The sequence below is a fragment of the Silurus aristotelis genome (assembly GCF_946808225.1).
Source record: "Silurus aristotelis genome assembly, chromosome: 1".
NCBI classification, from domain to species: domain Eukaryota; kingdom Metazoa; phylum Chordata; class Actinopteri; order Siluriformes; family Siluridae; genus Silurus; species Silurus aristotelis.
Genome location: NC_139574.1, coordinates 20,440,438 through 20,468,431, shown reverse-complemented (window position 1 = coordinate 20,468,431; position 27,994 = coordinate 20,440,438). Strand labels below are relative to the sequence as shown.

Sequence of the window (27,994 nt, the reverse complement as noted above, 5' to 3'; positions counted from 1 at the left end):
AGTTCACCAAATGAATAAATGCACCCAAAGTATTACTGAGAAAATGACATTCTGCAAGAACCGAACTGTCATTACAACAGAAATAAGAGACCGCGTTCTAACCCGCTGAGGGCTGTACAGGAAGAAGTTGAGAAGAGCAGGCTTCCCGATAAGAGGCGGAGGAGGGAGATCCCCATGGGCTGCCCACTTCCTTCTGCGGCGAGGGCGCAAATGGTGAATCCATGCAATAAGATTACCGCTAAATGCGTCTGTGCAGTCATGCGCTGTTTTTCAAAATGTATAGGAATAGACTTTACAGACATAAACAACGCTACTACCGGTATAACCCATAACACGAACTCAGCGTTTCAGATACGCTCAGTACACAGACTTCTCCACAACAGACAACTAGTATGCAATGCAAATGACTATAGTGTCGTTCTGTGCCTGGACATAGTAGAACGGATATGTGTCCTGGTGGATCATACAGGTAATGAAATGCGGTGGTTTCGTTTGGCAGGTGAAGATTCGTGTGAAAGGGTAAAGCCCGTGTGTGTTTGTGAGATTGAGATTGAGAGAGAGAGAGAGTGTGTGTGTGTGCGTGTGTGTGTGATTGAGAGAGAGAGAGAGAGAGAGAGAGAGAGAGAGAGAGTGTGTGTGTGTGTGTGTGTGTGTGTGTGAGAGAGAGAGAGAGAGAGAGAGAGAGAGAGAGAGAGAGAGAGAGAGAGAGCTTCAGATCATCAGACTAATCCAGTTCGCGACAGTGCAGTGTTTAACCCTTGAGGACGGCAGGTTACGCGCTGCGCACACGCGATTCTATATTGATTCACCAACTGCGTGTAGGATATTTATTGAGAATGAAGCAACGTTTTAAGTAGCAGTAGTTACCTCACTATTGTAATGTCATGGTTTTGTGGCTTTAACAAACTACAGTAGGCTTGTTTATAGTCATTATTGCCAGTCTTTACCATTCAGGATCTACAGCGCGAGTTGATCGGCTTCTTTAAATCCTGACTTGTGCATTATCCACCTGTAACACCATTTAAGATGTCACCGGGCTGATTTTTTTTTTTTAAAGGTTTTATAAGGCAGCTCATTTACGATTCCTAACAATGACCATGAGCGGTGTAAACACTGAAGCATCTACTCCGCTCGACCTGAGGACCACAACAAGAGACATCACAGACCGACCTACAGGACCAACCAGAACACAAGTAGAGGATCGGACGCCAAAGAGCGAGGAAGTGGAGTGCACTTCCAGAGGATCTCCTTCCCTTTCGCCTGCGATTAAACCGGACATCAAAGCATGCAAGGACAGCCTGGCTATCGTGCCATCTAAGGTGAAGTGTGAGGGGCTGGCTGCCAGTGTTGCCAAGTCACCGGAGAGCTCTACCTCAAAACTTCCGATAAGAAAACGTCCTGTCCGTCCGGAACACAAACCTCCGGAGCAGACAGAAAGCACGGGGGTAGAGCCACCGGTCAAGATTTTAAAGACAGATTTAAGTCCTAGTCCTGCGATAGAGTCCAAGTGCAACAGTGTTTGCAGGGAATTGAACGCAGAATCGCAGCAGTTGGTTCCTAACCCGGTTCCCGGAGCAGTACATAGCGACTTTCAGCCATCTCCAAGCGCTCCACCATGTGAGTAATATATATATTTTCTCTCTCTATTGTCTTTGTTTATTGAATGCATGTCTTAATATAATGGTGAGAATTTTATAAACTGCTGTTTTTTTCCCAAAACCAGACACTATTACAGAGCTGATATTTATTCACGTATAGGGAAAGGTTTTCAAAAACTATGCATATAGTCGCCATAATGATGTAGGCTGTAACATTGTAACATACATAAGTGTATGTAATGTTTTTTTTTGTTTGTTTTATCATTTTATCATTGCTTTTTCGTAACCCGTGTGTTATTCACTCGTGGCAAAAAGTGGATAGCTCAAAGTGAAGATACACCACACCTGAACTCCAATATAGCGCACGTCCTCCTCTGCTACTGCGGGTATGTGTGCGTGTGCTTGTATGGGTGCCAATGCGTAAGTGTGTGCGCGCGCGCGTGTGTGTGTGTGTGAGAGAGAGAGAGAGAGAGAGAGAGAGAGAGAGAGAGAGAGAGAGAGAGAGAGATAGAGTTTCGCAAAAAAAAAAGATTGCGCAGTCATGGTCAGTCCAACAAGTATATGTTGTCATTGTGAAACTTGTGTAATCAACAGAAAGTTTTTAGTTTGCTTAGTAGCCCCTTGCAGAACATGTCAGTAGGTCAGCAGCTGATTGTGAGTGAAATCCCAACTGTCTCTTGGGGAAACAGACATGTCAGCGTTTTAGATCAGCCTCCAGTGCTTTTGTAGCTCAAATATCTAACCACACAAATGACAGGAAAAAAAATCTTGAAGCTAAAACTTACCAATGTACCAGTTTAAAACTGCAACCATCAACTTTCATGATAGATTCTGGTTAACTGCAGTATTTGATCTATTTAAGGAGCGAGTTGAGTTATATGATGGCATAGTTAACCTATCTGCGTTCTCTATGGCATGTTTGTGGATTTTTATTTGTCTTTTGCTTATTCATCATTATAGACTGCACATACGGTCACCATCCCCTGCTTACATTTCCCACCCTTAACCAATTCGAAGATGGTCGCCTGCGGTACGAGGTAGATTTGGCAACACACCAGGATGAAGATGGGGATACGTAAGTGATTTATTTTTCAGTGTATTTATACAATACATTTCATAATTTTCATGTGTACTACCTTTTGTGCTTCAGGGATAATATTTGATATAATATTACATGAACAAAATGTCCATGGGTGACAGGTGCTTTAAAAAAAAATAAATAAATAAATAAATAAATAAATAAATAAATAAATAAATAAATAGATAGATAAATAAATAAATAAATAAATAAATAAATAAATATTTTTTTTTAAAGTATTTACCTTCCTTGGCCTTGACCCACTTTAAGCCACCACAGGTAGCTTTATAAGGAATTAAACATTCCCCCGATTTGGTTAACTGGCATTTCCCACACACCAGCTACCTTTTCTCTATCACATGACAGCTACCATGATTCCTCCAAGAAGGTGAAGCAAACTGAAACATCTTTAAATTCTGCTGTTCCTTTTACAGAGCAGTGTAACAAATTCAGAGGAAAGCAATAACTGCCTACTTCCACATGCATGATCTTACAGATACCTATGACTGGTGAAAGTTGTTTTGGTTTACAAAGAGAAGAAAGAAAATGTCCAACCAGCCAAGTCAAAGACCAACCAAGATGACTTCTATATAGCGTTTATTTTTTTCTCTACACCACCAACAAGTTGTTATATACATTAGCACCCAACTGTCCTTTGATGCATATTAACTAAAAGTCTCTTCAACCAGTCATGCAATAGAGGTTAAGCAGCTTAAGTTCAGCCAACCAAGCTACTGCTTTACTACTAGGGTAGTAAACAGGCAAAGTAAAGTTGATCTACAAACAGTGTGAACTAGGCAAGGCAACAGAAGAACAGTAATCAAGTCAACAACACAAAAACCATGGCAGAGAATAAGAGAATAAACAGGATTAATATTATCAGAAATGCAGGGAATAATGGAAGTGTGTGTGTGTGTGTGTGTGTGTGTGTGTGTGTGTGTGTGTGTGTGTGTGTGTGTGTGTGTGTGTGTGTGTGTGTGTGTGTGTGTGTGTGTGAGGGGAAACCGGTGGTTATAGCTAAAATCTGAAGGACATGTGAAATAAGTGTGAGCTATGAGCAGTTGAGTCTAGTGTGGCCATGTTTGTAGGCTGCTGGTTGACCTGATATGACCTACCCTGGTTTGCTAATTGGTGTTGTTAGTTTATTCATAAGAGCCATGTTGTTATATATATATATATATATATATATATATATATATATATATATATATATATATATATATATATATAAAACTATTCAACACTTTGTGACCAAATAGATCAGTTTAATGTTGTTAATTTTGTAGATCTGTCTGTCTGCTTTAAGACTGTCTGCCAGGAATGATCTTTCCTAGAAGTAAGTTCGCTATTTTGTTGTGGTTTTGAAATGTATTAGTCTATCTCTGCCCACCACATTCTTTATGCAGTTTCTTTCCTTTGGGGAGGATACACTGCAACTCCTTTCTCCTGTGATTCATCACACTGACTCTCTTAGGCATTGATTCAGTGGGGGGAAATGAGTGGATAAGGTTAAAAGTCGAGAGGCATTTTTTCATTAGACTCTGTGGTGGCGTAATACTGGAGGCAAACAATGCCCAGTATTCCACGTTATTTTGTGAGAAGCAGAGTTGCACAGTCAGGTTTGAATGAAAGGGTGACAATGTGTTACTAGAGTAAAAATGTTTTGAGGGAGCCTACAAAGCACTTCTGTAAGTACAATAGCATATGCCAAATGCTGCAAATGTGTACAGACAGCTGAGAAAAGCCAGGCCACAGATGAATACATCAAATGCTCGGTCATGCATGGACAAACACACCCTTACTGTAAGATCTAAACAACCACCCACATAGTGCCAATTTAAATGTCACTCTCAACTCATGTGAGTGAAACTTGGCTTTTCAAAAATGACACCTGCTTAATTGACACCAAAGTTTAGTCAACTAAAGAAAAACTTTTCATATCAAGTAAGCAAATCATATTGAAAGAGTGTACAATCTCAAAAAGAGAGATGGCTGAGAAAGGCTGATTTTGACCATATAAATCTGTTGTGTGTTTAGATTTCAATTTGTCCTCTACACATTCGTTGGAGGTTTTTCATTACACAGTCTTTATTGTTGTTTGTTTTTGCTCTTTTCACTGTAAAGCTCACCTTACCTCATATGCTAATGAATTAAGCTGGTAAATTGTGGTTTCTGGTATAACACAATTTCCTGGCTTGTCTTGTTACATCAGTAGCTTCAGCACACAAAACAACATAAAGCACACAAGCACACACACACACACACACACACACACACACACACAAACACACTCCCCTTTCTCTCTGCAGCTTTAAAGCTCTTACGTCAATGGGTGTTTCATCCTCTCACCTTGTTTTTTTCTCAGCGCCTTTTAGACCCTCATTTTCGGGAAAGCCAGTGTGTGCGCGAGTCTGCGGTTTACTCAGGTGTCTTTCTCTCTCTCTCTCTCTCTCTCTCTCTCTCTCTCTCTCTCTCTCTGCCCTCTCTTCTTTTTTTTTTATTCTTTTTAAATGAATGGGCTCAAAAACCCAAACATCCGCTCCCCGCTTCCGCTTTCACTGTTTTCTCTCTCTCTCTCTCTCTCTCTCTCTCTCTCTCTCTCTCTGCCTGTCTCCTTTTCTAATTCTACTTTCTAGCTCATTAACTATTTCTGGTCCTTATATTCTTAAAAATAAATATATAAATCATAATTATTTTCAGATGTATTTTGAGATGGTATGCGTGATGTGAGAAGCGTTTTATAGAACGTTCTATAGACTCCGCCCATTTAATAATGGAGCAGTGTATCGCTTACATGTTTTGCATTATATGGCATGTTATAATATAATAATTACCTAATTTTCCTGCTTTAATTACATTGCTTTCTTCTTCCTTTCTTTATATAGTCTCTACTGCACCGCCACACATTGATAAGAATAATTATGGGATGTTGTATGGACCCAGAGGTGCAAAAAATGTGGTGTATTGGGGCCCCACACATGTGGGGGCGCCATTGCATGGAGTGTATTTATTCTTAAACCACTTTTTTTTGGGAGGCAACCATGATCTTGCATACCCCTCTGCAAATGTGCACTTGCACCCCTGCATGGACCCCACATGTGTTGTTGGCACAAAGTTTTGGTTTTGTAATTGTCTAAAAGGAAATAGTGTTTAGGATAATGTTTAGGTGGTGTCTACGAATAATTACCAAAGATCAAACATTCTGTTTCTGCTCACTGTCACTGTATCTTGAAACAGGATATTTAAGCCAAATGTTGCTTATTTACAGTTGTATCAGTTGGGTAGGTGGTAGTTCAGTGGTTAAGGCTCTGGGTTACTGAACGGAAGCTCAGAGTTTAAGCCCCGGTATTGGCAAGCTGCCACTCTTGGGGCCCCTGAGCAAGGCCCTTAACCCTCAATGCTCCAAGGGTGCTGTATCATGTCTGACCCCAGCTCTTAACATTGCAGGGACATGTGAAAAAGGAATTTCACTGTACTGTAAAATACATGTGACAAGTATAAAGCACTTTTCCTTTCTTTCTACCTTCTCACCACACACATGCATCAACACATCAGCTCTTAGGTGTGTTAGACGTCAGTAATGAAATAAGGTATACTCAACCCTTGGCTCTGTACTAACAGGAAGCAGAACAGGATGTCAGATTTTATTTTCAAGTATGGTTCCAACAAAAAGTTGAATTTAGTGTCACAAATTCTATTATAATCAAGGCCAAGAATGAAAAAACAACATTGGTAAAACTAATGCAGTTATTGTGAAGTTGTTTATCCAGCACTTATAGAAGATAGGCAATCAATAATGGGCTTGTTGGTGTTTTAGACCATAGTCCATAGAATTCTACATAATTGAAATCCAGTGATAAAAATCCAAATACTGAACATAATACATCAATCATTTACTGTGGCTATACTGATGTGGAAAGGTGTGAGTGACATGGTTACATGCACACAAACCATTGAGCAACTCTGCTGTGCTATTATTATAATATACAACACCCAACATTTATGAGTGTTAAAATAAGGGATAAACCAAGTTCCAAAGGAAAAATATGTTAAACCACAGTGTAGCGAGTATACTGTTATTCAGTGCTATTGCTTTAATGTAAGACATGGTACCTTTTAGTTATACATTTTTGTGCACTATGGCTGCATTAAGCACAAACAGCAAAGCATTCAAGTAAGCCAAATTAAACAACTTCATTTACATGCAATGAAAATGCGATTGTATGTTTGATGTGAATGGTTCAGGAGAGTTCTATCTTATTAAAAGGGAACTTTTTATTCAGATAGTAGCCAGACACACCTTACTTTAAGGGTGGGTTTTAATTGCACTTTTTTTGTTTGCTTCCTGTTTTGTATTTTTTTGCATGCTAACTCGTCTCAGGCAAGAATAGTTTCATTTCTATACAGGGAGTGACTTTTGTATTATCTGTGTTCATATTTCTAAGTGTAAACTGATACCAAATAAGTGTCATAGAGCTCTGCAAAGAAAATGTAATCTATGTTTGCAATTTTTTATTTATTTTGCTTGTTGCCTATCCATTATAGCTATCCATTATCGCTGCATGCCACAAAAAAAAATCAAAGACTCCTCTTGATAACATTGTGTTCTTCTCGGTCTACTGTAATGTTGCTAAAACTCAGCTCTCTACCTGATTTCTGGTAAACAGTTCCACACAGTGCTTGGTGAAGAGCTTTTGTGCCATATACAGCTTCCCTTCTGTCTTTGTTTACTGCCAGAGCAGGCCATGCCACAAGGGATGCGAGGTTTGTGTGTCTTTGGCCTGCACAGGATGCCACACATACGCAGCAATGGGCTTTATCTGGGCTGCGGTCTAACTAACTCTCACTCACTTCCAGGAACCTAAAGTTTCATCTGTAGAGTAGCAGAGTCAGAGAGAACATTAGATTGTGAGAATGAGTGGATCAGCAATGAAAAGCCAAGGCAAAACAGTTCTCTGAGTATAGTCAAGCTACTTCTAATGTACTTAATGCAAATTCAAAACAACAAATGTTATTGCAGCTGTTATCATAATTCTATAGAACCTTATATTAGGATACAATGGGTGTATAAATTCTAAATGTGTCAAATTTTAAACACTATTTTAGGTGTATGCACATGGAATATGCTGCTATGTCAACTATATTTTAGATACTAATCTAATATAAAATACATACACTATATGGAAATAAGGTTTTAGATACCTGACCATGATTCGTGTGTGCTTTTTGAACATCCCATTCCACATTAAGTCCCCAATTGCTGTTATAATAACCTCCATTAGATTCTGGAGTGTGGCTAAGGAGATTTGATGCAGCCACAAGGGTCAGGTACTGATGTAGGGTGAAAAGGCCTGCAGTGTAGTCAGCTTTCAAATTCATCCCAAAGGTTTTAAATAGTCCAACAAAATGCATTTATCTATTTAGATTAAAGTGTTACCAACTACCTTCCCGTGGGCTCACCACCTGCAGGAGGGACCGTAAGGGACGGTGCTGTGAGGATTGGGCAGCAGTCGAAGGCGGGGGCCTGCTTAGACTGCTGCCCCCGCGACCCGAATTACGGATAAGCGGGAGAAAATGAATGAATGAATGTTACCAACTATGCTCAATGGGATTGTAATATTAATCCTTTTTTGTTACTCTGTAGATAACGCATAAATTGGGAATGTTGTGAGTTAAAATCTCAGCTCTGCCAAGCTGCCACTAGTGGGGCCCTTGAGCAAGATCATTAATCCTCAACTCAGTTGTATACAATATATATTATCTTCTTCTTCTTCTTCTTCTTCTTCTTCTTTCGGCTGCTCCCATTAGGGGTCGCCACAGCGGATCATCCGTCTCCATACCACCCTGTCCTCTATATCTGCCTCTTTTACACCAACTACCTGCATGTCTTTCCTCACCACATCCATGAACCTCCTCCTTGGCCTTCCTCTTTTCCTCCTACCTGGTGGCTCCATCTTCAGCATTTTTCTACCAATATAATTCATGTCCCTTCTCTGCACATGTCCAAACCATCTCAATCTCGCCTCCCTCACCTTGTCACCAAAACATCCTACATGTGCTGTCCCTCTAATAAACTCATTTCTAATCTTGTCCATCCTCGTCACTCCCAATGAAAACCTTAACATCTTCAGCTCTGCTACCTCCAGCTCCACCTCCTGTCTTTTACTCAATGCCACTGTCTCTAATCCATACAACATCGCAGGTCTCACCACAGTCCTATAAACTTTCCCTTTCATTCTTGCAGATACTCTTCTATCACAAATCACTCCTGTCACTCTTCTCCACCCACTCCACCCTGCCTGCACTCTTTTCTTTACTTCCCTAACACACTCTCCATTACTTTGCACTGTTGACCCCAGGTACCTGAACTCCTCCACCTTCTCCACCTCTTCTCCCTGCAACCGCATCACTCCACTGCCCTCCCTCTCATTCACACACATGTACTCTGTCTTACTCCTACTGCCTTTCATTCCCCTTCTCTCCAGCGCATATCTCCACCTCTCCAGGCTCTTCTCAACCTGCTCTCTACTCTCACCACAAATCACAATATCATCTGCAAACATCATAGTCCAGGGAGACTCCTGTCTGACCTCATCCGTCAACCTGTCCATCACCACTGCAAACAGGAAAGGGCTCAGGGCCGATCCTTGATGCAGTCCAACCTTCACCCTGAACCAGTCTGTCGTACCTACTGCACACTTTACTGCCGTCACACTGTCCTCATACATGTCCTGCACCACCCTCACATACTTCTCTGACACACCTGACTTCCTCATACAATTCCACAACTCCTCTCTCGGCACCCTGTCGTACGCTTTCTCTAAATCCACAAATACACAATGCAGCTCCTTCTGTCCTTCTCTATACTTCTCCATCAACATCCTTAAAGCAAATAAGGCATCTGTGGTGCTCTTCCTCGGCATGAAACCATACTGTTGCTCACAGATGGTCACCTCTTCTCTCAACCTGGCTTCCACTACTCTTTCCCATAACTTCATGGTGTGACTGATCAACTTAATTCCCCTGTAGTTACTGCAGGTCTGCACATCTCCCTTATGCTTAAAGATCGGTACCAGCACACTCCTTCTCCATTCCTCAGGCATCCTCTCCCCTTCCAGAATCCTGTTAAACAATCTGGTTAAAAACTCCACTGCCATCTCTCCTAAACATCTCAACGCTTCTACCGGTATGTCATCTGGTCCAACCGACTTTCCATTCTTCATCCTCTTAATCGCTGCTCTCACTTCCTCCTTACTAATCCTATCTACATCCTGCTTCACCAACTCCACATCCTCCAACCTTCTCTCTCTCTGATTTTCCTCATTCATCAGCTGCTCAAAATACTCCCTCCATCTTCTCAACACACTCTCCTCACTAGTCAACACATTTCCCTCTCCATCCTTTATTGCTCTAACTTGCAGTACATCCTTCCCAGCTCGGTCCCTCTGCTTGGCCAATCGGTATAAATCCTTTTCTCCTTCCTTAGTGTCCAACCTCTTATACAGTTCCTCATATGCCTTTTCCTTGGCTTTCGCCACATCCCTTTTAACCTGCTGCCGCATCTCCTTGTACTCCTGCCTACTTTTCTCATCACTCTGTCGATCCCACTTCTGTTTTGCCAACCTCTTTCCCCTAATGCTCTCCTGCACTTCCTCATTCCACCACCACGTCTCCTTGTCTTGCTTTCTATTTCCAGATGTTACACCAAGTACTTTTCTAGCTGCCTCCCTCATCACTCCTGCAGTAGTTGCCCAATCCTCCGGCACCTCTTCACCACCACCGAGCCCCTGTCTGACCTCTTCCCTGAACCTCACACTACACTCTTCCTCCTTCAGTTTCCACCATCTTATTCTTCTTTCAAACCTTACTTTCCTCCTCTTCTTCTTCGCCTCCAAAACCATCCTACAGACCACCATCCGATGCTGTCTAGCTACACTGTCCCCCGCCAACACCTTACAGTCTCCAATCTCCTTCAGGTTGCATCTCCTACACAGAAGATAATCCACCTGTGTGCACCTTCCTCCACTCTTATACGTCACCCTATGATCCTCCTTCTTCTTAAAATACGTGTTCACCACTGCCATTTCCATCCTTTTAGCAAAATCTACCACCATCTGCCCTTCCACATTCCTCTCCTTAAAACCATACCTACCCATCACCTCCTCATCACCTCTGTTCCCTTCACCTACATGCCCATTAAAGTCTGCCCCAATCACCAATCGTTCTTTCCTAGGTACACCATCTACCACTTCATCTAATTCACTCCAGAATCTTTCTTTCTCCTCCATCTCACAGCCAACTTGTGGAGCATAGGCACTGATGACATTTATCATCATCCCTTCAACTTCCACCTTCACGATCATCACCCTATCAGAAACTCTCTTCACCTCCACTACACTCTTACTGTACGCTTCCTTCAGAATCACCCCTACACCATTTCTCTTCCCATCCACACCATGATAAAACAGTTTAAACCCACCTCCAATGTTCCTGGCCTTACTCCCGTTCCACTTGGTCTCCTGAACACACAACACATCTACCTTTCTCCTCTCCATCATATCAGCTATCTCTCTCCCTTTACCCGTCATAGTACCAACATTTAAAGTACCAACCCGAACCTCTACTCTCCTACACTGCTCCTTTTCCTGCCGTCTCTGTAGACGTCTTCCTCCTCTCCTTCTCCTCCTTCGGCCAACAGTAGCCCAATTTCCACCGGTACCCTGTCGGCTAACGATACCTGTGGCGGTCGTTGTTAACCCGGGCCTCGACCGATCCGGTATGAAATTCTATACAATATATATTATCTAACACCTGCAATACATTTCAATCTATGTTTCAATTACTGACCAATGATCATTGCACCTGCAGTTTCAGTGTCTTCAAAATACACTGTACTCACCTTATCTTGGACCAAGCAATTTCCATAAATTTAGACCATTAAAAGAGAAGAAAGACATTGTGGTTGGATCAAGATAGTCATTAAATGGTAGATCAGTTAATGCATATGCAACCTGAAGATTTCTTTTTCTAAAGTAAACCAGATGCTCATTAAGTTTTGTAGCATTGAATGACGAAGAATTTGCAGAAACATTATACACTTTACATGCATTAGGTTGTCATTTGACTCTATCATCATCACCAGACACCATTATATGCCAATAGCATTGGAGGGATGGCTACATACTCTTATTGGTCAGCGGTTGTATGTTACCATTTGGGTATTTAACAGTATCAGATAGGGCCAAAACATTGAGAAAATAACTTATTAAAAGTTCTCCTTGCTCTCTTTCTGGCTGTAGCCGTTGCTCTATGCAGACTGTCTGTCTGGCGACATGGCATCTAGCATCTGTAACTTGGTAAGTGGTGAGTAAGTAAATAAAAACAATCCACTTGCTTGATCATATTGTCATACTAATGCCGGAGGCGGGCTACTCTTCCGTGACCCTGTGTATTACAACTATTATTAAAGATATTATATTACTCATAATATGTCTCTGCCATGCTAATTTTACATAACACTACTGGCACAATTTCTCAGCCCACTCAAGGACGCCTACAAAACTCTGAGAAAGAATGTATAATTTGCCAGAGCACAATAAAGTTTATTAAAATGCTCTTTTGCAGATTGCAAGGCTGCAACTAAAGATTATTTGATAATCAAATAATCAGACTTTTTGTTTGTTTGTTTTCGATTAGTCGATTAATCAGTTATGTTTTTTTTTTTTTGTAAATTAATGTTTTGCTTATTATAACTTATAAAACCCTAATTCAGGGTTTTAAAAATACAAAAAACGATTAACTATCTTTAGTTTTGACATTTTATAAAGCTTATAGTGGCTGCTAGTTGAAGAGCACATTGGGGATTTCTCCTTGAACAAATTCACTCCTGCTGGTTTGTTTCTTTCTGTAAAAAAAAACAAAAATGCATTTGAGAATGCAAGGTAAAGCAATTTGTGTCAATCAACATTTATATTGTTATGAATGATAATTGCAGATGGCAAGTGTTGATGAATTTGTTTTGACAATTTTTGTAAAAGAAAAATACACAGACATTTTGTTTATTAGCAAAGATATAAGCATATAAAAAAATATATTTAATTACATTTTGTATAATAATTAAATATTTGCATAAATTAAATATACAAACATTGAAAACAAGCATTTGAAATATAGCGCTCCAGAGTTTAGCTGCTTTTGCATCAGTTATATGGTCTGTGGGAAACACAGTGTTTAGTTAAATGGACTAAACAAACAATTAAGACAAATTAATTTGCCTTGATGAATTTTGGTAAGCGAATGACTCGCATTTCTTGAGGAATCGTTACAGCCCTACATGGGACGCATACTTTTTCCTGCTGCCGGTTTACATTTACATTTACATTTGCGGCATTTAGCAGATGCCCTTATCCAAAGCGACGTACAAAAGTGCTTTGAGTCTCTAGCAATGAATAAATCTACACTGGTATGCAAGATTACAAACTTAATATAAATATAACTCTTGAATTCTTACAAAGCAAACCTGGAATGTGCTAATTTAAGTATTTCAGGAAAAGGTAGGTCTTCAATCATCGCTTGAAGCTAGTCAAGGACTCCGCTGTAGGGACACCTCGGTGCCAGAACAGAGAAGAGCCTTGAAGTACACTTATCTCTCATTCTGAGAGAAGGTGGTACCAGTCGAGCAGTGCTTAAGGATCTTAGACAGCGTGGTGCAGTGGGAGGTGTGATGAGGTCTCTGAGGTAAGATGGTGCTGGTCCATTTTTGGCCTTGTAGGCAAGCATCAGTGTTTTGAATCTGATACGTGCAGCTACTGGAAGCCAGTGAAGGAAGCGCAGCAGTGGGGTGGTGTGGGAAAACTTGGGCAGATTGAACACAAGTCATGCACCTGCATTTTGAATCAGTTGCAGTGGACGAATAGCGTCTAGGGGAAGACCAGCCAGCAGAGAGTTGCCGTAGTTGAGTCTTGAAATGACAAGAGACTGAACAAGCACCTGGGCAGCCTGTGTGGACAAAAATGGTTGAATCCTTCGGATGTTGTAGAGAAGAAATTGACAGGAATGAGCCACATTAGTGACTTGTGGAAGGAAGGACAGTTCATTGTCCATAGTTACCCCAAGGTTACGAGCAGTGGCTGAAGGGGAGAGCAGAGAGTCATGAAGTGTTATTTGGAGATCTTGACCTGGAGGTAAATCACCTGGGATGACCAGCAGTTCTGTTTTGCTGGGGTTGAGTTTAAGCTGGTGAGCACTCATCCACGAAGATATGTCTGTCAAGCATGCCGAGATCCGAGCGGAAGCTGTGGTATCTGATGGATGGAAAGAAAAGATAGTTGAGTGTCATCTGCATAGCAGTGGTAAGAAAACCCATGTGAGGATATGACTTTACCAATGGAGTGGGTATAGAGGGAGAAAAGGAGGGGACCAAGTACCAAGCCTGGTGGGACACGGGGCAGATGTGGATCCCCTCCGTGTTACCTGGTATGAGCGACCTTTCAGGTAGGAAGCAAACCATTCCCATGCTGTTCCGCGGATACTGAGGCTCTTGAGGGTTGACAAAAGAGTCTTGTGATTGACCATGTCAAATGTTGCTAAAAGGTCCAGGAAGATAAGTACAGATAACAGCTTGGCTGATCGAGCAGCATAAAGTTTCTCAGAAACAGCCAAAAGGGCCATCTTTGTGGAATGTGCCACTTTGAAGCCAGACTGGTTTGTATCATGGAGGTTGTTCTGTGAGAGATAGACAAACAGTTGGTTAAAAACAGTGCGTTCCAGAGATTTAGAAAGAAAGGAGAGAAGTGATACCGGTCTCTAGTAGTTGAAGTCTGATGGATCCAGAGCAGGTTTCTTCAAGATGGGAATGAACCTTGGTTGTTTGAAGGTAGTTGGTACATAGCCAGATGTTAATGACCCGTTGATGATTGTGGAGATGAAGGGCAGAAGATCTTGTGTGATGGTCTGAAGCATAGTTGAAGTGATTGGATCCAGAGGACAGGTGGTGGGATTGCAAGATTGGATGACTTGCAGTATCTCATCTTCTGTTAAGGTTGAGAAGCTTGACAGAGAGATGTAGTGGATTGCTGGCTGTGTTGTGTAGAGCTGTAATCTCCCCCATTTTGCAAGCTGTGTATCTTCCCGTCACGCTAAACCGTAACTTGAGCAGCCCAACTAATCGATAACGGCATTCGTTGTTTCATTACAACAAATTACATTATCAATTATTATCAATCGATTAGTTGTTGTAGCCCTAGCAGATTGCATATATCACTTTTGAAAATGCCTTCATAGTGAGAACAAAAGTATTATTCTGTATCATATTTGATGAAAAGAATATTATAAAAAGAAAACAAAAAGTGTCTCTATAATAAATAGAACTGTGACTTGAAATGCATGATGTGCTGTAGCAACTTGCCAAGCATGGTGAAGTAATTTATGGGAAAGATAGTAAGTCAGAAGAAAGCCAACACCTTTTTTGGCCTCTTCTGCTTTTTGAACTGAGAACCAGGGAACAGAAAATGTGTGACATAGCATTTTTTTTTAACTGGCTACGTCTGTATGTCTGAGTCATGGCTAACTAAAACAGTCATTTAGTCCAGCTTCCCCTTTCAGTTTGATCCCTGCTGTGGCATTTGGATTTTATAGTGGCTGTTTTGGCCTAATAAATGATGGGAAAATACATTTCAGGAACATAAATGGTATGGTTATGTGTAAGGCCTCTGAAGTAACTATATCACAGAGACTACCTGGAACTTCAGTATGACTGGTGACTGGCTAGTTGTTTGTATAATCTTGAAAATCAGTTGTATTGTATGTGTGCAATAGAAGGAAAAAAAAGAGGCAAATAAAAGGAAAAATATGTGAGTATAATTTCTGGAAGTGGTGTGTTATTCCCTATATTGTGATAGTATGTCACTGCTATTCTTCCTTGTTTTGTACTTTGTATGGAATAGCCTACATGAAGCAATCATGCCACTATGCTTTCCGTTTTCCATTTCAAGAAATAGTTGTGACTCAGCTGAGCTTATCTCCATGTCTGTGTGCTCATTCATTTTTCTAATCTTGCACAAATATAAAATGAAAGGGTTTTGTCATTGAAAAGCATTGATAGATGAGGGTAAAATAAAATTGTTTCCCTTCATTTATTTGTACATTTACATTAAGGAAGTGTGGTTTAAAAAAATCCTGCTCTTTGTATATTTTTCCTGGTGAGGCACCATAAGTCACTAAACCACCATGAACCTTTTAAATTTGTTTCTTATACAGAATATTTAGTTTAATACCAAAACAAATTTCTGCATGAAATTTTAGGATAGTGAGGACTGAATTTACAAAGACAAGTGTTATCTTTTTCAAGGTTTTCTGTAAGCATTATTACATGGGGACAGTACATGTACATAGGGAAAGTTGGTTGTCACTGAAAGGTCTTATACATTATTATTCAAAACAGAAAGAACAGTGCCATTGTCCCAGATGTCAGGAAATGGCCTCAAACCAAAGTAGCTGTTACTGGAAGCCTCTCAAAAAAAAAGCACACAGATCAGAAAAAAAAATTTTGACATCCTTCCAACATTTTCACACAGATCTACCTCTTACTGTTTTGCACATAGAGAGGTGGAGCTTTTTTCTGTGAGATGATGGGAGATAAAGATTTCCCTGCATTTACTGAAGTTGGTTGCATATATGGACACTATGTGCAGAATGACTCATGTAGGTTTATGATTTTCACAAGCCATTAGTCACACATTCAGGTGATGGATCACCTAATATGATAATATGTCCATCATTTTCCCAGCTGTGTTTTGGGTGGATATTACAACTTCTGTTTGTGTGACAAAGACGAAATATCCCCATAATGGAAAAAAAACATCTGACTATTCCTATCGGGTGGAATATTCTGATGATATTATAATTAAGTTCTTTAACAAAAATTGTAGCTTTTATTTTAAAAAGTTTTTTTTTTATCTTTTTGATTTGCTTAAAATTAAGGTTAAGTCAGATTTATGTGTACACATAGTGTTTATTATCCATATTAATAAGTATGGCAATTGAAAGTTCTTATAAGGATATTAAAACACGTGTTTGTAGGCATGCAATGCATAGAATTGATTTGATTTGTATTGCGGAGACTGGAGTTTCATATGATGTTATCTCAGATACATTCAGGAATTGGTTACCATCTAACTTGTTGAAGAGAATGTGTGGTTTTGATGATGAGTGATTAGTACAGTGATTAGTGATTAATGCTCATTTAAATAACAAATAAAGATTAAATGTGTTTCTAATAAATAAAAGGGTTCTTTTCTGGTAAATCTATGAGTATGTTTGGAATGTTGCAATGACAGTTGGGGTTTAAAAAGAGCAAAGGTGAACTTTTAAACATATATAATCTCAATTTTAAAAAGTTGGGATATTGTGGAAAATGTAAATCAAAACAGAATGCAATGATTTTCAAATGTTATGAAACCATGTTTTATTAATAATATAACATAGAACATATGTAAAATGTTTAAACTGAAGAAATGTAACATTTTAATGAAAAAATAAGGTAATTTTAAATTTGATGTCTGCAACAAGTCTCATAAAATTTGGGGCAAGCAACAAAAGGCTGAAAAAGTAAGTGTTACTAAAAGAAACAGCTGAAGGAACATTTTGCAACTAATTAGGTTAAAAGGCAACATGTCAGTATCATTTTAGAGAGGCAGAGACTCTCAGAAGTGAAAGATGGGCAGAGGTTCACTAATCTACGATAAATTGCCTCGACACATTGTAAAAATATTTCGAAATGATGTTCCTCAATAGAAAATAGAAAAAGACTCTATATATCTCATAATCTACTGTAAATGATATCATTAAAAGATTCAGATAATCTAGACATAATCTCTCTCTTTGCACAAGGGACAAGAGCAAATTCAACATTGGATGCTTGCTATCTTTGGGCCCTCCGCATTAAAATCAGGCATGATTCTGTAATGGAAATCATTGCCTGTGTTTAGAAACACCTTACAGAATTCACTGAACACAGTTCGCCTTGTCCTCCACAAATGCACGTTAAATCTTTATCTTGCAAAGAAGAAGCCATGTGTGAACATAGGCTAATGATCTTTGATATGCAAACACCTTTCATCAATTTAAAACATTTGGCACATCGTGAAATGAAAAATATAACAAAAAAGAGCCATGACTGTTAAACAGTCAGATTCCTATTAGACGACAAAAAAAAAAAAAAAAAAAACGGGACACATTCCTCTGACAAAACTTCGGCAATGGGCTTCCTAAATTCTTAAATGTATAGACTGTTAAAAGCAGAGGATATGCTACAAAATTTCTTTAGATGCATTTCAGCCATCAAATTAAAAAGTTACCAAATTTTTTTTTTTTTAATGGTATATTTCCTCAGATTATAGTTTTGTTTGTTTGTTTTTTTTGTCCAAGAATTTTTATTGCAAAATTGCACTTTTACATTTTATAACAAGAACATCCCACCCACCCCAATAATCCCAAACTAGAACAAAGGGACATATGAAGAAGTTTCTACTACACAATTAAAAGAGGTTAAAAAAAAAGAAAATACATGATTTAAACAAATAATAATACAAAAACTACCCCTCAGTGTAGTAAAGAAGAAAAAAGACTTATACGTCCCCTCAGTTCACCTCCAGGATACGTACATCATTAAAGTAGGTCTGCTCATATTATAGTTTTGACATGTGCCTATGTTCTATTGTGAATATAATATGGGATTATGAATTCTATTTTGTTTTTATTTACATTTATTCACATTTTTCACAACTTTTTTAGGAAAAAAAAAACTCATACATTTACTATGTATTCAGGTAAAATACTTGCAATGTCAATTGTAAAACTTGCCAAATGTGTTCCTCAATAGTTGGACATTACTTTCTGGCCTTCTCTTCCCAGAGTTCATCTCTCAATAGTTTAATAGGATTTAGCTTCAGTGACTGGGCAGGTGATTCCATGATAGATAACACTATAGCCAACTGTTTGTCCTGTAATTAATGCTTACATATGTTTTGGGCCATTTTTTGTATGGCGAAGTGGTTTCCAATTAGGTGCAGTCTAGATGTAGCATTGTTGGTTTAGTATTTCTTTAACCTGGAATAAGTTTCCAAACTTTCCTGCTAAAAAACAACCCCAAACCATTAAGCCTCCACCTCCACATCTGTTGATGTTAGGCAGTCTGCTAACATATTTTACCCTGTTCTGTTAGTTATTCTGTACAAAACTATCCCAAAATATCAAATTTGTAGTAATTTGTTCACAGACTGTTTTTTTTGTTTTTTTTTTATCCAGTCATTCACTGTCTAATTCTTGTGTGTTTTTGCCCTTTACCTAGTTTGTTGCATACGAACAAAAGGAGCACGCATGTGTCTCAGAAACAATTAAAGACTAGATGTTTTCAAACTGTTGACAGGCATTGTATGTACCTTTAAAGCTTTATTCTATAAGCTGATTTGAGCTACACATACACTTTCTCAGGTAAAGGATACATAGTTTATATACAAGATAGGTACCCCTCATGGTATCATTCCAGAGACATAGAAAGATACAGTTTGAAACTTATAGCATGATAGTGTATAAAAACTAGTTATAAAACTTGAGAAAAACCTGAAACTGTCAAGAACAGAAACTCTTTGATTTAAAAATAGATGTATGATCAAATGCCTCCAAAACGTTTTACAAATTATAAGTTCATTGTATGGATGATACATCTCTGTGTGTGTGTGTGTGTGTGTGTGTGTGTGTGTGTGTGTGTGTGTGTGTGTGTGTGTGTGTGTGTGTGTGTGTGTTATTGCAGGGCTCTACACATTGCTGTGGCACAGGAAAAAGAGCCTGTAGTTCACTGTCTGATCCACATTTTGTGTCAAGCACGCAAAGACCTGGACTTATATAATAACCTAAGACAGGTAGGAAACATGCATTTAGACACCCATACTTAACAATAAAGAATATAGTAACACCTACAGATAATATTACACTATGTAGTAGAAAAAAAGAGGAAGCACATAATTTCCTGGTAAGTAAATGTTTTAAATGAACATCTTCATGAGCATGGTGCATACTGTACACCAGGCTTCCTGTGACTGGGAACTGCCTTTCCAACTTCCCACATTACTTTTACGGCTTATACTTACTGGAGTGTCCCCAAGCTTCCACATTCTGTTTTGTTCTGCACTCTCTCTCTTTCTCACTCTCTATCTTATTTTTTCTCTTTCATTAAAGAACCATTTCCATCATTCTCATCATCTGAGCTAGCCACTGCATGTTTACTCAAACCTCAGAAATCACCATACTTTATGCTGAGGTTTCATGCTGCAAGCCAATTACCAGAAGCTGCGCCTCAGTTAAGTCTGTGAACTGTCAATATGTCTTGTGTGATATCCTGTCTTCATTCACATCAGTTCCCCAAAACCGAACAACCGTACATTCCATTTAAGAGCATGTATTCATGTTTGCATGCACCAATGTGTGAATGCAACAGATAGGCATAATCTTATAGCAATTTTTAAAAGACCTTTTTTCATTTACCAAAAGACAATTTTCCAAACCATCAATCTGGGATAAAGAACAAATTATGTTTCACAACTGTGTATAGACTTCCCCTATATGAACTTTTATACTATATATGTACACTTTGCATGAAAATTTTCAAGTTCACTGCATTTTTATTTTATTTTGAACCTGAGCTAAAGGATATGTGTTGCAGTGCGAGCAAGAGTGCTTGGTAAAGCAGCTGCTGTGTATGCGTGTGAGTGTGTGTGTGCGCACAAACTTAAGTATCCTCATTCCGAGAAGTCACATGATGGCTTTCACATTCTGCCTGTTTCTCAACATACCTTCTTTGAATCACAGGGTAGATTCAGGGACTTCCCCTAGTACACGCTCGCTCGCGCTCGCTCTCTCTCTCTCTCTCTCTCACTCTATTTATCTATCTATCTAGCTTTTCTGTCTGTCTTTATCTGCTATTAAACACCTGTTTTTTATTATTATTATAATGCAATAATATGCAAAAAAAATTAAATAATACTAAATAAATAATAATAATAAAAAGATCTAAATTAATGTAAAGGATTATTTTTTACCTTTATAACATTTATGTTATGTAACAATTTTTCCCCAGCTTTCACATCCACTCACCCCTTTCTTTTTTAAACTCCATTTCAGCCAGAAATGTGATTCTAAAGATACACTGCAGGGGAAAGGAAAGGGATTTTCCCTCTTTAATCCAATTGTTCCACTTTTCCTCCTTTTCCACTCATTTGTTTCTGGCCATCCCTTCTCCATTTTTCTTTCTGTTTCTATATGATATTTAAAGCTGCATTTTTTTATTTGTTGGGCCTGTTCTGCAACTTTTTTGCTTAAGTAATGATAAATAATGATAATCTTTACATTTATGTTCTCAGTAACTCCGGATAGAAATAAGACACTGAACAAATATGATTGATCTCTTATGCTTCTACTATTTTACTGCATTTGTGTAACACACATACACAGCCCAGTGTAGGATTATGTGACATCTAATGACTCAGACCTGATTCTCAGATATTGGATCATTTCCACAGGAAGGGAGAGCCACGGGCATTGTGACACCGAAGGAATTTCTATTTTATCACTGTACTTTTCTCTGTCTGTCCTTTTTTTTGCTTGAGGTGAGCCAGTCCAGTGCCAACACATCGACTAGCATATAATAGAAAACCAGTGAAGAATATCCAAGTGGAAATACAATAGAAAGTTTTCTGGTAGTGTGTGTGTGGAAATTCAATAGAAGGGTTTCTGGTAGTGGTAGTAGTAGTAGTAGTAGTAGTAGTAGTAGTAGTAGTGTGTGTGTGTGTGTGTGTGTGTGTGTGTGTGTGTGTGTTTGTGGTTAAGCAAGGCTGTGTCTGAGTAAAATGTTTGTGTAGGTTCATGCCTGTGTATTTAAATATGTTTGCCTTATCTTGTGGTTTGTGTCCTATGGCATTGACCTTTAACCTGTTGGCTGGATTAAAAGTGAGAGGTTGTACTGGTACAAGAATACAATTCACAATTACAGTTTAAATAATCTATTTTTCTTCCTTTAAGTTACTGTTTCAGTACTGTTGTGAAAATTTATATGAAATATAAGTGAGGATGGAAATACAAGTGATTTCTTTTAATCTTTCTGGTCTTCAGACTCCTCTACACTTAGCAGTCATTACTCATCAGCCTAGAGTGGTGAAGGCTCTTCTTCAGGGAGGAGCAGACCCTGGAGCACTGGACCGTAATGGACAGACAGCATTGCATCTTTGCTGTGAGCACCAACAGGATGTTTGTCTACATATAATACTCTCCCACCTCTCCCAATTATCAGGCTTCCATTCAGCCTGTCTAAACAGCAGGAACTTTGAAGGTGAGTCCTATGTTTCCCTAAATCAGGTTAAATGCAATGCTATAGAAAGCACTTTTAGATGTTTCTTGTCCCTTGATTAAAGAGTGTTTAGATATAATAGAAATAAAACCCTATTGATAGCTTCTGAATGTCCACAAAATAGCACTTTTTCTGAGCATGTTACACTGCCATATAATGCAGCATAAACAGGAATTAGAAGAAATTTGTTAGCCTTTACCCTTCTTCATGGGTAGCTGTTGTGTGACAGGGGAGAGTTATCGAGGGGGTGGAAACTAGCCAGTCCTAATAAAGGAGAAGATTTGAGCGGAAAATATGTATATTTAAGGATATATTTACACATACTATTTCAAAACTCTGGGTATTATTAAAGACTTGGAAATCACTTTCCCTGCATTCAAAGTCGCTTTTTGACAAAATTTTAAACCATGGCTTTGCCCAGCCATGCATAAAAGCATTTGTAAGGTCAGGCCCTGATGTCAGGTGAGAAGGTCTGGGGTGAGTTTGCTTTTCCAATTAATCCTAAAGGTGTTTAGTGGTTTTGAGGTCAGAGTTCTTTGTAGGCCATTCTATACCTTTTTCAGTTTTAATAAACCATGGACTCATTGACCTCACAGGCAGTCTACTCCTGGAATATGTTTGGACCCCTTGGTTTCATTACAGCAGTTTGGAGAGGGCATACATTCTTTTGGATTTTATAAAAAAAAAAAAAAAAAAAAGTGTTTACTGACATTATGAAGCACAATATTATTAATAATTTGTTTCTAAATGTGTATAGCTGCTAAAGCATAATCTATAAGCTAGCATGCAGGCCTGAATTTCAGGAAACAACTAATTGTATATCGTATGTAGTTTCATTTATTTGCTCATGAGATTTGCAAGACAACGGAAGCTTTTCCATTCTCTCCTTAAATGTGCATAATCTAATAAAATACAGCCAACATTACTGAAGAAAATATGCTAGGTTTTGTTAAATGCAGCTAGTCAGTCTCTGCATCTCTCTGTAGCATATCTATCACTTGGATGTGATTGTCACGGATATAGACCAGGCGTAAGAAAACGGATATAAACTACAATGTCTTTATTGAAACTTAACATGCAAACACAAACTTATCTTGCGCGCTTCATCCGACGCGTAGCCAGGTGCATAGCAGTACAGGTGATCTATTGTAGCAACGAGGAAATCCGACAGTAAGTGAGGGTGAATCAGGACCTTATAAAGGGGAAAGTTACTGGGGAACAGGTGTAGGTGATTAGAGCAGGGAGGGGCAGGGTGAGAGTTTGAGCCTTTGAGGGAGGCTCGGCTGGTGGTTCCCTGCCAGTGATCTTGTGTGAGAAGAAAAGTAAAGGACATCTTAACTTAGGTACAGAAAGCCCCTGAAATCACTGAAAGAGCTTATACTGTCAATCATATATATTTTTTTTGTTTCGGTATTTTGCCCAACCATGCAATTTGAAGATTAAATAGATTCTAAAAATCATATTTGTTTTAAGAAAACTGATTACAATATAAATAAAAGGCTAACATTTTACCATGTATTTAACTTTAGGCTTAACACCACTCCACCTAACTGTTCAGGATGGAAATAAGAAGTTGGCAAAAATGTTACTGGACAGTGGAGCTGACATCAATGCTGTAGTAAGTAAAATCTCTATCATCTTTATCATCTACCATCACACCAAAAACTTTCTCATAGTCATTGACCTATTATGTAGGTGCATTGTATCAGTATCCTTATCTCAAAAGCAGTGCTCCAATGTACATGTAATGATCTGTGTTACCGTAATTGCAGAAAAAAAATGTATGGTCAGCTCTGTTGTCTTTCCACCACAGGATATTAAGAGTGGTCGTAGTCCACTCATACATGCTGTGGAGAAGAGCTGTATGGAGATGATCAACTTCCTTCTTGAGGTGTGGTTTTATTTTTGTTTGTTTTCTGTTGTATTTGTGTTGTGTGTTTTCAGTTATATTTCCTCAACAGCTTATGACTCAGCAACTATCTTGGCCTACCACTGAAGTTACATAGTCACTTTATTCTATCTTTTGTATATCTGGAACTTATGTGTGCATGCACACACACACACACACACACACACACACACACACACACACACACACACACACACACACACACACACACCTTTAATACACATTTACACATTTAATTAATATTTTGATTTGTTGAACGATACTTAATTTTTCCTGTATTGCTATTTCTCTTAGAATGGATGTAATGTGAACTCCCAGTCATACAGTGGAAACACAGCTCTCCATATTGCTTGTGGCCGGGGAGAGGTTGAGGCTGTCAGAGTCTTACTGAAAAATGGAGCTGACAGCAGTCTAAAGAATTACCACAATGATACTGCTGTCATGGTGGCCAAGAACAAGAAGGTACAACAGGGAAAAATAAAGAATGAGTGAAATTAATGTTAACAATTAGTTACAATTACATAAATTTTTTAATGATACAGAGTTAATTTGTTTTTGTACATACATTTATGTGTGTTGACAAATTAGAAAATGAAACTGATTTTCTGGCATGTCATTAAAATGTTAATGCTGCCCATTAGTGGTGAATACCAGTATATACAGTGCCTTGCAAAAGTATTGACCCCCCTTGGCGTTTTTCCTATTTTGTGGTCTTACAACCTGGAATTAAAATGGATTTTTGGGGGTTTGTATCATTTGATTTACAGAACATGCCTACCACTTTGAAGATGCAAAATATTTATTATTGTGAAACAAACAAGAAATAAAAACAGAAAACTTGAGCGTGCATAACTATTCACCCCCCCAAAGTCAATACTTTGTAGAGCCACCTTTTGCAGCAATTATAGCTGCAAGTCTCTTGGGGTATGTATCTATAAGCTTGGCACATCTAGCCACTGGGATTTTTGCCCATTCTTCAAGGCACAACTGCTCCAGCTCCTTCAAGTTGGACGGGTTCCACTGGTGTACAGCAATCTTTAAGTCATACCACAGATTCTCAATTGGATTTAGGTCTGGGCTTTGACTAGGCCATTCCAAGACATTTAAATGTTTCCCCTTAAACCACTCGAGTGTTGCTTTAACAGTATGCTTAGGGTCATTGTCCTGCTGGAAGGTAAACCTCCGTCCCAGTCTCAAATCTCTATTTCCCAGTCCCTGCTGATGAAAAACATCCCCACAGCATGATGCTGCCACCACCATGCTTCACTGTGGGGATGGTGTTCTCGGGGTGATGAGAGGTGTTGGGTTTGCGCCAGACATAGCGTTTTCCTTGATGGGCAAAAAGCTCAATTTTAGTCTCATCTGACCAGAGTACCTTCTTCCATATGTTTGGGGAGTCTCCCACATGCCTTTTGGGGAACACCAAACGTGTTTGCTTATTTTTTCCTTAAGCAATGGCTTTTTTCTGGCCACTCTTCCGTAAAGCCCAGCTCTGTGGAGTGTACGGCTTAAAGTGGTCCTATGGACAGATACTCTAATCTCCGCTGTGGCGCTTTGCAGCTCCTTCAGGGTTATCTTTGGTCTCTTTGTTGCCTCTCTGATTAATGCCCTTCTTGCCTGGTCCGTGAGTTTTGGTGGGCGGCCCTCTCTTGCCAGGTTTGTTGTGGTGCCATATTCTTTCCATTTTTTAATAATGGCTTTAATGGTGCTCCGTGGGATGTTCAAAGTTTTGGATATTTTTTTATAACCCAACCCTGATCTGTACTTCTCCACAACTTTGTCCCTGACCTGTTTGGCGAGCTCCTTGGTCTTCATGGTGCCGCTTGCTTGGTGGTGTTGCAGACTCTGGGGCCTTTCAGAACAGGTGTATATATATATATATATATATATATATATATATATATATATATATATATATATATATATATACTGAGATCATGTGACACTTAGAGTGCACACAGGTGGACTTTATTTAAGTAATTACGTGACTTCTGAAGGTAATTGGTTGCACCAGATCTTATTTAGAGGCTTAATAGCAAAGGGGGTGAATACATATGCACGCACCACTTTTCCGTTATTTATTTTTTTGCATTTTTTGAAACAAGTTATTTTTTTCATTTCACTTCACCAATTTGGACTATTTTGTTTATGTCCATTACATGAAATACAAATAAAAATCAATTTTAATTCCAAGTTGTAAGGCAACAAAATAGGAAAAACGCCAAGGGGGATCAATACTTTTGCAAGGCACTGTACATGTTACTGTCTTTGAGGTTTAGGAAAATCCAATTTATTGTATATAAAACAGCATTATCTATTTATGAAATATTCAGGTGAACAATAAAGATTATTTCTGCATTTTCTGGTCAGGTCTCTGATGTTTTACGCGGAAAGCCTTCACGAGGTCACAATCTGAAAACTCAAACCAGCTTCAATGGTAAGATACTTATGCAACACATATGCAATGCAAAACTCATGCAATACATGCTACAGATGTAGCAGGATGTAACCCGAAATAATATACACTATTAGAGTTGAACAGACAATATGTTCTAGAGGAATACAAATACAGATTATAAACAACTGGCAAAGTATTCCTACCCCAAAAAAAACATTTTAGAAACTGCCCACTTTGGGTTTTTTATTTAAACATGAAAAAGATACAAATACATTTGATAACCACATTACACCCTTAATGTTAAAAATGTGCCACAATTAAATGTGATATAATGTTATAGGGCATAAGAATGAAAATAGGGATCATATTTGCTACATGTATATATTCATACATAGTTGAAACTGCAAATTTGATTCCATATTAAATGTATTGATACTTAGAAATTATGTTAGGATGTCGTTAAGCAGGTTTTGAACTGAGTTTATGTTTTGCCAGAACTGCATCTGAGATCTGAACCTAACTGTATTTGTAAAGCCCCAAGCTTTTATAGTCTTTCAGAAACAGTAGTTGTCTGTCAAAAAGAGGAACAATGGGATTCATAGTAATCAGCAATGCATAATTTGTGAAAGAGTATGTTTTATTGATGGCTGTTCAGAAAGGAACTTTACCTGAGATGAAAATTTTACTTTTATTTCCACATAATTACATATTTTTACCTGCTAGTAGCTGCTTACTTTAGAAGGAACAATGCTTCCGCCTTGCTGTGAAACAGTAGTTGATCTGATACAATACAACACTACTTTCTAGTCTTTTTAACTGATTCTTAAAATTTTTGAGTACATATTTGACAACTGGCTAACATATTCTCTAATAATTTCAGGTACCCCATCTCCAAACCACTTAAGCCTTTCCCCGCTGGCCACTTCCAATTCTCATCGCAGTGCATCTCTCTCTCCAACAGCTCCACACACCTATTCACCACAGAGTCAATCAGGAGACAGCAGATCAGGGAACCTGTCACCAGCGGAAATGCAAGAATATGAATATGTGCTTCCTATATATCCCTTTATCCAAGCACCCTGTTTTGAACCACATATACATTTAATGACGGGTCACTCTACTTACCATCCCAATTTTGTACAAAGACAACCCTATCCCTCAGATACAAAATTCATCCTTATTCCACCCAGGAATATGCCTGTCTCTCTTCAGTCACTATCTCAGTCCACTAGCATACAGTCACGGCCCTCCAGTCATAACAGTGATCAATCAGACATATCTAACCTTAGTACAAGCACTGGGGAAAAGACATAAGCAGATGGAGAAATGTCTATATACTTGCACATGTTTTTACTGAACATTCAATAAGGAGTCTGGATAGATGTGGCGGGCCCATCTTAAAAGATTTTTTTAATGTAGCCTATAATTTATGCTCAGATGGAATATTGTCTTAATTGCTTCTGATTTGTTATGGTTCTATTTTGAAACAAACAATCTCATTCTATCTGAGATGAAAAATATTGTTTTATAAAAAAAGTATATATATATATATATATATATATATATATATATATATATATATATATATATATATATATATATATATATATAT

At 38.6% G+C, this 27,994-nt stretch overlaps 2 protein-coding genes and 1 long non-coding RNA gene across 3 annotated transcripts in view; 2 read left to right on the top strand and 1 right to left on the bottom strand.

The window, feature by feature from the left end:
* The window catches only part of rdh12l (retinol dehydrogenase 12, like), a 127,161-nt gene that overhangs the window by 82,825 nt on the left and 16,342 nt on the right, over nucleotides 1–27,994 (top strand). The gene's annotated exons all lie outside the window — the stretch shown is intronic.
* bcl3 (BCL3 transcription coactivator) lies at nucleotides 263–27,945 on the top strand. Its single transcript, XM_083551408.1, has 10 exons — nucleotides 263–469; nucleotides 1,058–1,617; nucleotides 2,559–2,673; nucleotides 19,487–19,595; nucleotides 21,841–22,057; nucleotides 23,605–23,693; nucleotides 23,889–23,966; nucleotides 24,279–24,446; nucleotides 26,355–26,421; nucleotides 27,263–27,945. Exons 1-10 carry the CDS (start codon nucleotides 447–449, stop codon nucleotides 27,694–27,696), a joined length of 1,860 nt encoding a protein of 619 aa, XP_083407534.1. The 5' UTR covers nucleotides 263–446; the 3' UTR covers nucleotides 27,697–27,945.
* Nucleotides 3,916–19,516, bottom strand: LOC310732264. Its single transcript, XR_014535427.1, has 3 exons — nucleotides 11,486–19,516; nucleotides 8,270–8,440; nucleotides 3,916–8,116 (listed from the first exon to the last, which is right to left on the bottom strand). It is a non-coding gene; the product is annotated as an uncharacterized lncRNA (long non-coding RNA).

What these genes read in the sequence shown, in the direction of transcription:
- bcl3 (XM_083551408.1), top strand. Translation starts at nt 447, where the DNA reads ATGTGTCCTGGTGGATCATACAG. An exon ending in TGTCCTGGTGGATCATACAG is followed by an intron (nt 470 to 1,057) that starts GTAATGAAATGC and finishes TTTTTTTTAAAG; the next exon opens with GTTTTATAAGGCAGCTCATT. An exon ending in AACTCAAACCAGCTTCAATG is followed by an intron (nt 26,422 to 27,262) that starts GTAAGATACTTA and finishes TAATAATTTCAG; the next exon opens with GTACCCCATCTCCAAACCAC.